This window comes from Berghia stephanieae, chromosome 12 (genome assembly GCF_034508935.2).
Source record: "Berghia stephanieae isolate SIO BIC M18660-M18661 chromosome 12, UCSD_Bste_1.3, whole genome shotgun sequence".
Taxonomy (NCBI): domain Eukaryota; kingdom Metazoa; phylum Mollusca; class Gastropoda; order Nudibranchia; family Aeolidiidae; genus Berghia; species Berghia stephanieae.
The window spans coordinates 9,533,501-9,544,445 of record NC_088371.1 but is presented as its reverse complement, the minus strand read 5'-3'; the positions used below and the strand labels follow the sequence as shown (position 1 = coordinate 9,544,445).

General features: G+C 40.4%; 3 protein-coding genes across 3 annotated transcripts; 2 read left to right on the top strand and 1 right to left on the bottom strand.

Moving 5' to 3' along the window:
* Positions 1-999: 999 nt before the first annotated feature.
* Positions 1,000-2,073, top strand: LOC144957545 (uncharacterized). The gene has a single exon (XM_078888892.1). It carries the CDS (start codon positions 1,000-1,002, stop codon positions 2,071-2,073), a length of 1,074 nt encoding a protein of 357 aa, XP_078745018.1.
* Positions 2,074-2,709: 636 nt separating this feature from the next.
* Positions 2,710-3,315, top strand: LOC144957544 (uncharacterized). The gene has a single exon (XM_078888891.1). It carries the CDS (start codon positions 2,710-2,712, stop codon positions 3,313-3,315), a length of 606 nt encoding a protein of 201 aa, XP_078745017.1.
* Positions 3,316-5,316: 2,001 nt separating this feature from the next.
* LOC144957543 (uncharacterized) lies at positions 5,317-8,412 on the bottom strand. The gene is made up of 2 exons (XM_078888890.1): positions 6,722-8,412; positions 5,317-6,638 (listed from the first exon to the last, which is right to left on the bottom strand). The coding sequence occupies exons 1-2, from the start codon at positions 7,461-7,463 to the stop codon at positions 5,317-5,319; spliced, it is 2,064 nt and encodes a 687-aa protein (XP_078745016.1). The 5' UTR covers positions 7,464-8,412.
* Between the last annotated feature and the right edge of the window lie 2,533 nt (positions 8,413-10,945).

The following is a 10,945-nucleotide window of genomic DNA, read 5'->3' as shown; positions in this document are numbered from 1 at the left end:
TAGACTTTTCATAGTCTAGAACTGCTTTCCGGCACGCCGCTTTTGCTTGGTTCCTGGCTCTTGTGTAGGCTAGCCAGTCTCTCTGGTCTAGTGTTCCCAAGTATTTCTTGTATGTCTGTTTCTTATTACGTAACTTAGACATAGCCATCTCACTCCACCAGACAGGTGTCTTGCGTTTGCCTGCAGGCCCTGATCCACTTTTAGGAATACATTCCTCAGTTGCAGTTTCTACAGTCTTTTTGATGCAGTTCCATGTATCATTTGCATCCTTATCCTGAATTTTGGCAAGTAAATTGCTGTCATTCACACACTTTCTCAGTTTATCAAAGTCAGCTTTTTTGTAGTTATACCGTCCTTCTTTTTTTACTTCAATTTTTGTGCTACACACAAAGTTAAAAGCTAAAACATGATGATAACTTTTGCCAAGGGGAGCATTATGAGTCAAATTTTTCACCATGCTCTCTTCAGATGATAAAACTAGGTCTATGAGTGTTGGTTTCTGATCCCCTCGAAAATGCGTTGGCGACTTAACATGCTGTAGAGGAAAGAGTCTCTATAGAACTCTAAGAATTCTAATGCTTTGTTGCCTGGGGCTGTCTCATTTACCCAATCAACATCTGGTTGATTGAAGTCACCAGTGATGTTTGTTTGTTTTCGTTTTCTCTATTTATTTTTGCAGAATACTTTTTTTTTTGTGTCTGGGTCTGATAGTAGGTGTCATGATATGATGTGTAGTAAATATTACGAGTACTGGTATCGACTAACGCCCAGCCTTAGTATGTGAATCGCCCAACTTCTTATTGTTTTAGATATAGACATGGTCAAATAAATAAATCTCAATTAAATGAAATCAAGTGTGTTATCGTTAATCATCTAAGTCAGGTTAAATTCAGTAAGGATCACGAGAAAGAATTACATGGTGTCAGAAGTAAAAAAAACAATCCAGATAAGTATTTGTAGAATATTTGCCGTTTATTCGTCTAAATTATTGCCAAAACAATGGATGCCCACAGACCCCCATGTATGGATTTCGAAAACGGCAACATCGCCGAAAACTGGAAAAGGTGGTCTCAGCATATGAAGCTACTTTTATCTGGTCCCCTAGCTGAAAAGAAAGAGGAGCAGCAATGCAGTTATTTTCTGCTATACGTGGGTCAAGCAGGTAGAGATATCTGCAATACTTGGTGTGAGGAGGAAGACAGTATCGCTTCACTTTTCTCTCGTTTTACTGAGTACTGCCAACCAAAGAGGAATATAACAATGGCACGATACAAGTTCAACAGTAGGACACAAAGAGAAACCGAATCAATTGATCAATTCGTAACGGAATTGCGGCTTCTTGCTGGAGACTGTGAATACAGTGATTTAAAGGACTCCTTGATAAGGGACAGAATCATATGTGGCACGTTGGACGAGAAGGTGAGAAAAAGACTGCTGCAAGAAGACAACATACCTCTGGACAAAGCACTGGATATAGCTCGTTCCATTGAAGCTTCCAGGACACAACTGTCAAACCTTGCAGTAAACCAGGCCGTCGGTATCAAGGAAGTGAGAAAACTGCCTCACAAACAGAACTTGAAACCTATCTCAAGCAAAACCAATCAAACCCGACGCCACACCACTCACCAACCATCCAATCAGTGCCAAAACTGTGGATCATCACCTCACCCATTTTCAAAGTGCCCAGCTAGAGACAAAATTTGCAACTATTGCAAAAAAACAAATCACTACAGCAAAATGTACCGCAAACTACATTACAACAAATCCAAGCAGTCAAAAGCCATCCACGAACTCAATGATGACTTAGATAACATGACTTTCGAATCATTACACATCGATTCAATAAATAAGACAGGCAGAGATGAAGTTTTCTCAACACTTCAAATTACACTACCCAAATTCAAGACACAGAAGACAACCCTGAAAGTCAAAGTAGACATTGGAGCTCAAGGAAACGCTCTACCCCTACGACTTTATCAGAAAATGTTCCCAGATAATCTAAACAGTGATGGAACTCCAATGACGTTGATGCCTTCAAACAGAACTTTGACAGATATGGAGGACATAAAATAAGACAATTTGGAACATGTTCAATCCCATGTTATCACAACAATGTGCAACATAGCGCACAATTTTATGTAACAGAGGATGCAGGTTCAGCCATCATGGGACTCCCTTCAGCTGAGGCACTCAAGTTGGTGACACTTAATTGCCAAATTAAAGAAAGCCCCAAAATTAAGAACAAAACCCAATTTATTGAGACATATCCAGATGTCTTCAATGGAATTGGGAAATTTGAAGGAAAATATCATATCCACATAAATAAAGATGTCCCTCCAGTAATTCATGCACCTCGGAAAATTCCAATAAGTCTAAAAGACAAGATCAAGAATGAATTGGATGAAATGGTAAACCATCATCACTAAAATTAAGGAAGGGGAACCAACAGCTTGGGTTAACAGCTTGGTCTACAGAGAGAAACCAAATGGAAGACTGAGGTTCTGTTTAGACCCCAAAGACCTCAACAAAGCGATAAAAAGAGAGCACCATGTCACTCCGACCCTAGAAGAAATTCTACCTAAATTAAGTGGAGCTAAATTTTTCTCCATTGTAGATGCCAAATGTGGATACTGGAATGTGGAACTTGATGAAGAATCCAGTTATCTGACGACATTCAACTCTCCTTTCGGCCGATACAGATTCACAAGAATGCCCTTTGGACTTAGCATGAGCCAAGACATATTCCAAGCAAAGATCGACCAAACCTTTGAAGGATGCCCTGGAACAATAGGCATAGCCGATGACATTGTAATATTCGGAAAGGATGAGGATGAACATGACAACAATCTCAAGATGATGATAGATAGATGCGAACAGAAAGGTCTCAAACTGAACCCAGACAAATGTAAAATAAAAGAGAAAGAAATAAAATTTTACGGAATCATTTGCTCTGAAAATGGAGTCAAACCTGATCCTGCCAAGGTGTCCGCCCTTCTAAACATGAAACCCCCACATAACATTCAAGAACTGCAATCATTTTTGGGCCTCACAACATATATGGGTAACTTCATCCAGAATGCCAGTTCGCTCACTTCCCCATTAAGGGAACTATTAAAGAAAGAAAATGCGTTCGAATGGACTGCTAGTCACACTGCTGCTTTTGAAGCCATAAAATCTTCTATCTCAGAGCATGTAACATTGGCATACTTTGACAGCAAAAAACCCATCGTTCTTCAAGTAGATGCATCAACGAAGGGATTTGGCGCAACAATCCTCCAAACGGACAGCCCGTGGCATTTGCCAGTAAAGCACTAACGGACCAAGAAACAAGATACGCGAACATAGAAAGGGAGTTACTAGCAGTGGTCTTCGGGTGCGAACGATTCAACACATATTTGTATGGACAAGTGTTCACTGTGGAAAGTGACCATAAACCCCTCGAATCAATACATATCAAACACTTAAAAGCTGCACCACCAAGACTCCAACGAATGCTGTTAAGGATACAGCCATATAACCTAACCATAAAGTACAAACCAGGAAAACAAATGCAAATTGCTGAATGCTTATCAAGACTAACTCCTGAAAACAAAGACGAAATACCCGGATTAAATGTTGTCACACGGTCAGGGCACGAGTGTGCACGGTTCGGACCCAGACGGCGACACTTATATAAAAAAAAAAATAACAAAAAGGGGGGTGAGGCTGACTGCCAAAGATTCACAAATTATGAACACAACAAGTCCGAGATTTAAGTGTATATGATATGAAGTGTTTATTAATTAATGTAATGAGCTGGATATAAATGAAATGTATATGATTGAATATAGCAGATGAATCAAGATGGTATGGTGGATGATGATAATGATGATGATGTTGATGTAATAAATGTTATCAAGATGACGCTTCTAAGTAGAATTATGATATTGATAATATATTCAGTGATAAAAGGATAAATGTCAAAATAATATTGATGAAACTAATGATTGACAGATATGATGAGTTGGTGATAGAATTGAATGATGTGAATATAAAGCTAAATGATATATGAATAATGATAGAAAAACATGATTATTTAGTTTTTATGACCTCAGGGTCCCCAACTTATCTCCGTCTGTGTGAAGATGATATTCTACGTGCTGTAGTTGCCTGTGTGTTATTCCAAGTGTGGGTTATTGATGAGCTAAATGTCCAGATGAATGACACAAAGTACCAATGTATTAGGTTCCAGACAATGTCTGTTATCAAACAATGGATTGTTTTTCAAATCCTGTATAGGTCACAGTATGTAATTATGTCTATTTTGTAACAGGTTTCAGTTCTTGTTTTTGTTCATTAAGTAATAGGTTTCAGTTCTTGTTATTAAAGGTTATACGTTATAGTCAATGTTCATTGATGTTACAATGAGTCACATAAAGGTGACTTGATGGTCAGGTAAAGTCACAGAAAGGTTAAAGAAAGGCCAGATCTCTAGATTTGGGAAAGAAAATGAAAACAATGAAAATCAATTCTTAAAAATATCAACACTAACATAAAACTCAGTATTTAACCGGATAATTGATACATCGCAAAATAGCACTGGAAACTCGGGTATCACTATTATCATAAACAATCAATTAAATCAGAAATGCCGATAATCACAACAGAACACAATATTTCAATAGATTACAAATAACACTGAAATCTCACCAACAGAGCACTACTCAAAAAGAAATCAAACAACATTAATTTCTGTTTGGTAATACTGTCTCACAACAGAGACAGGAGTTAGAAGCCGTGAAAGAACGTTACTATGGACTTTCACAACAGAAAATACAAAACGTCCTTCTCCACCACGGACTTACAGCAGAACTGAAGATGAAATTAAAAGTCACTATCTTTACCATCCCTATTCGCATGAATCATGGAAAAAACTCGAGGCGAAATGGGGGTGGGTGTTGTAATTTAATGTTCTTCTCCCCCTAAACATGTTCACCCCTAAATGAATACAAAGCGCGTACGATGGATGGATCGTCACGAAGTCAACCATGGTCTATGGAGACAATGGCCATTCGCAGCTCCGATAACGTCAGGGATTAAATTGGGGATGTCGAAGATCAGACTCTAAGACACGACGGAAATGCTACACCCTCACGTTTTAGAGTGACAAAAGAAATAAATCAAGATAAGGTTGGATGTCCTGAGTCGTGCATACCACAGGTACTTCCCTACAGCGCCATAAAACGCAAAGGCATTTCCTTACAGCCCCCCACTTAAGACAAAATCTTGGATTTTGTCTAAAAGACCAGGAAATGCCTGAGCAATGTCTTCAGCAGCTTAAGCTAGCCTGGCTGAATAGTCCGGACAAAGGTTCTTGGTTCCCTTGACTGATGCCGGCATGATCGTTCCCACGAGGTCGACAGCAACACGCGGAAATGGAGTCTCAATTAAGGGTATCTCCTGAAAGGGAACTTTCTGGGTTTTACCTTTTGGTGCGCACCTTTGACATACATCGCATGAACGACAGAATTTGCGCACGTCAGTCCAAATGCTCGGCCAATAAAACGCTTCTAGAATGCGCTCTGTTGTCTTCTTGGCCGCCAAGTGCCCAACAAAGACACACTCATGCGCGAGCCGCATGACTGTGATGCGCAGTCCCTTCGGTAGCACCACCTGTTTCGTTGGATTTCCATGGTGTATCTTGGGCGAAGTGTAGTGGCGGTACAGGATTCCGTCCTCGTATGCATACCACTGTTTACTTTTCTTGTTGGTGATTTTCTTCTCACCGCTGCTTGCAAATTCTCTAGCTTTAGCTATTGATGTGTCAGCTTCTTGTTGAGCCTTTAAATATGCAGGCGTGACGTCAATTTTCGGGGCAGGTAACGTCACTAACTTCTTCGTCTTTTTGTGCTTTGAGCCTCGTGTCTCGACTGCTCGCACAGAACGTTTGTTACACATACCAGGACATTTCGCCCCTGGTATGTTTCCAAGGATGACGTCAAATAGTGGGTGTTCCATTTCCACCGCACTGACTTCACCTTTAAAATATGGACAGTCAATGGTGACGTCCACCGTCGTGGTCCCTCTAGCAGAGCCGTCAGCAAGTAGGACCGGGACTTTCCGTGTTCCACTGCTACTGCCGTCAACTAGGCCCTTCTTGACCACCACACAACTGCATCCGCTGTCCCGGAGTACAGTCACCGGTCGGCCGTTCAGTAAGCCGTTGGCTACCGGCATATTCTTGTCTCGTCCCTCGTGGCCCAGGCATAAGGCCGACGTTACTGGGAGTGTGCAGCCGCACATTAGTTGCATGTGCCCATGGCTGCATTGTTTTGAATCTTCGTTAGTGTAGTTAGGTGCTGACATTGAGGCGACCTGTGGAGGTTGTAGCCTCTTCTCATCAAACTGCCTCTTCCGGCAGTCTATCAAAGTGTGCCCCCGTTTCTTGCAGTAGTCACATGTAATGACCGTTACTGCGGCCAGTCCGGGTTTTGTTCTGCAATCTCTGGCAATGTGCCCCGCTCTTTTGCAAATGTGACATGTGACTGGACCGTTCCTAGGCGGTCCGCTAAATACTCTCTGGTTGAGATTCTCTGGCCTAACTTGTTTCGAGTCCATCTCTTGCTTTGTTCTGATTGGTGCTGATCTCGTGAAGGCACCTGCTGAGCCGTGAGCATCCATATATTGGCTGATCAGATCCACGACTGATCTCACATTTGTGGGCTTTCTTTCTTTGACAAACACGAGGAGCTCTCGCCACAAATGTCCATCAACTGCTCCTTAATAATGAGGTCAATTATGTCACCGGCATCTTCCTTGTTCTTTCCTGCCATTTCCACCCACTTGCTGAAGTAACTGCTAATCCGGTTACTAAACTGCTCAATGCTTTCTCCCGACTCCGGTCTTGACTTGCGAAATTTTTCGCGAAATCCATCTTCCGTTAAATTATATCGCTTGAGGAGGCTTGCCTTCAGGATAGAGTAGTCGTTGGCCTCATCGTCGGATAGGCGACTGTATACTTCCAAGGCGTTGCCAGTAAGGAGAGCGCTGAGATGGGTGGCCCAATCTTCCTCCTCCCATCCATTTACTCGCGCATACCTTTCGAATCTTTGAAGATAGTCGTGGAGATTATCATTGGCAGCATGAAAAGGTGGTAATTTTGGTAGTCTAATAGTTTTCATGTGACTAGTACTTTCCGCCTGACCTCCGATTGCTCCCTCTTCCCTGCCTTCATTTTTCCTCTGCTGCAATTCCAATCGCAAAGTTATCAGTGCTGTCTCTTCTCGCAACCTTTCCGTCTCTAATTTAACCCTCTCTCTTTCAATTTCGATATCTCTTTCCGCCCTTGCCCTCTCTGCCTCAAGTTCTCTCTGTTTTCTGTCGTCTTCATCTTTGATAGTCTTCTCTATCCAGTCTTTCAAATCACTTCCTGAGAGACCCAAAGATGATCCAATCTTAGCTAACTTTTCAATGCTAGTACTCATGTCTGGAACTGTAATGTAGGCAGAAACGGCCGTAAACTAAAATGTTATACAATGAAAAATCAAAGAGAAAACGTAGACAGCCAATGGCGTCGCTAAAGGGAAGAGCAAAAGAATAACTTTGATAAGGTTGAATAATCACCGAGACTGTGGATGACAATGAAATGAGGAGAGGTGTTTAGAGCGATTAAAGTGGATTATCTATATAATAGATAGAAACAGGAGGGGGGGGGGTGTAACAAGATTAATGTAACCTGTGTTATCGACTGAAACAATATATCTGAATGAAGAGGAACTAGGTTCAAAACTGTTCGTCCTTAAAAACAGCTCGTGGCTAAGTGCTAGCTAGATATAACTGGAATTATACAATTACTCTTGGTGTGTATAGATGTATGTGTTTCTCAAAACTTATCAATTCACAATATGCAAAAACAATGGCAATCAGATATCCTACCCGGCAGCTCCACCAAATTATGTCACACGGTCAGGGCACGAGTGTGCACGGTTCGGACCCAGACGGCGACACTTATATAAAAAAAAAATAACAAAAAGGGGGGTGAGGCTGACTGCCAAAGATTCACAAATTATGAACACAACAAGTCCGAGATTTAAGTGTATATGATATGAAGTGTTTATTAATTAATGTAATGAGCTGGATATAAATGAAATGTATATGATTGAATATAGCAGATGAATCAAGATGGTATGGTGGATGATGATAATGATGATGATGTTGATGTAATGAATGTTATCAAGATGACGCTTCTAAGTAGAATTATGATATTGATAATATAGTCAGTGATAAAAGGATAAATGTCAAAATAATATTGATGAAACTAATGATTGACAGATATGATGAGTTGGTGATAGAATTGAATGATGTGAATATAAAGCTAAATGATATATGAATAATGATAGAAAAACATGATTATTTAGTTTGTATGACCTCAGGGTCCCCAACTTATTCCGTCTGTGTGAAGATGATATTCTACGTGCTGTAGTTGCCTGTGTGTTATTCCAAGTGTGGGTTGTTGATGAGCTAAATGTCCAGATGAATGACACACAGTACCAATGTATTAGGTTCCAGACAATGTCTGTTATCAAACAATGGATTGTTTTTCAAATCCTGTATAGGTCACAGTATGTAATTATGTCTATTTTGTAACAGGTTTCAGTTCTTGTTTTTGTTCATTAAGTAATAGGTTTCAGTTCTTGTTATTAAAGGTTATACGTTATAGTCAATGTTCATTGATGTTACAATGAGTCACATAAAGGTGACTTGATGGTCAGGTAAAGTCACAAAAAGGTTAAAGAAAGGCCAGATCTCTAGATTTGGGAAAGAAAATGAAAACAATGAAAATCAATTCTTAAAAATATCAACACTAACATAAAACTCAGTATTTAACCGGATAATTGATACATCGCAAAATAGCACTGGAAACTCGGGTATCACTATTATCATAAACAATCAATTAAATCAGAAATGCCGATAATCACAATAGAACACAATATTTCAATAGATTACAAATAACACTGAAATCTCACCAACAGAGCACTACTCAAAAAGAAATCAAACAACATTAATTTCTGTTTGGTAATACTGTCTCACAACAGAGACAGGAGTTAGAAGCCGTGAAAGAACGTTACTATGGACTTTCACAACAGAAAATACAAAACGTCCTTCTCCACCACGGACTTACAGCAGAACTGAAGATGAAATTAAAAGTCACTATCTTTACCATCCCTATTCGCATGAATCATGGAAAAAACTCGAGGCGAAATGGGGGTGGGTGTTGTAATTTAATGTTCTTCTCCCCTAAACATGTTCACCCCTAAATGAATACAAAGCGCGTACGATGGATGGATCGTCACGAAGTCAACCATGGTCTATGGAGACAATGGCCATTCGCAGCTCCGATAACGTCAGGGATTAAATTGGGGATGTCGAAGATCAGACTCTAAGACACGACGGAAATGCTACACCCTCACGTTTTAGAGTGACAAAAGAAATAAATCAAGATAAGGTTGGATGTCCTGAGTCGTGCATACCACAGGTACTTCCCTACAGCGCCATAAAACGCAAAGGCATTTCCTTACAAATGTTAAGATCCACAGCGTTATGTCTCAATTCAGCACAGATATTCTACAAAACATCAAGAGCGAAACCGCAAAGGATATGGAATTAAATGCATTAAAGGAACTTGTGTTTACAGGTTGGCCCGAAAACTTACAAGATGTTCCAATCTTATGTAAACCATACTGGAATTTCAGAGATGAGATAGGGCTAGAAGAAGGCATAATTATGAAGAGTAGGCGCATCATCATTCCAAAATCAATGCAGACACAAATTCTCAAAACTCTTCATGAACCCCATCTCGGAGCAGAAAAAACTAAATTAAGAGCTAGAACGGCTGTTTACTGGACAAATACCAATAAAGACATTGATGAGAAAACAAAAAAATTGCCACACCTGTCAAGCACACCAACCAAGTCAGGCAAAGGAGCCACTAATACAAACAGACATTCCACCACGTCCTTGGCACACAGTTGGAACCGATCTATTCTACTTGTGGGGAGAAGAATACTTGATTGTTGCAGATTATTTTTCCAAATTCCCATTTATCCGAAAAATCCACAAGAACCAAAGCACAAGCCACAAAGTTGTCACCTTGACAAAACAGATATTCAGTGAACAAGGAATACCCCAAATCGTTAGATCGGATAATGGACCACACTTTAGTGGGAATGCCTATAAAGAATTTGCTTCACACTTCAACTTTCGACATGATACAAGTTCACCACATTACCCACGGAGTAATGGCTTTATCGAAAGTCAAGTTAAACTGGTCAAGAGAACGCTACTAAAGGCAGCTGAAACTTCTACTGACCCCTACAAAGCCATGCTAGCATTGAGATCAACACCCATCGACAACAATATCCCATCGCCATGTCAGATGCTTTTGGGAAGAATGTTAGAAGATGGTCTCCTACGAAAAATACCAACCCGGTGATGATAACGAAAAATTAATCAACAGCTTGAAATAGCGACAACATGCACAGAAGCAATACCATGACAGAAACACGTCAGCACTCCCACCACTATCACTAGGACAACCATTACCAGCCAAAATCCAAGAAGTAAGAGATGGGAGACTGGTACCATTACAAACATCGACAAACAACCGAGATCCTACAAATCTCGCTGCCAATGGGCAACTTCTGCGCGAAATGGGGTCACCACATCCAAACCCCTTTAAAATAATGCTTGGGAGTTTCCTTTTCAAAATGCCGCAAAAATAATCCGCAGGGAAAAAACCCCCCAAAAATCAACAAAACCCGGGAGGCGACCCCCAAACGCTTCCCAAAACCGCTAAAAAAAATTTTACGCAAAAAACGCCATTTGATCGTAAAAGACTTACAGCCCTTCCCAAAGGAACAAAAAAAATCAAAAAGAAAACCCCAAAGGCTTTACCCCAACTAAATTG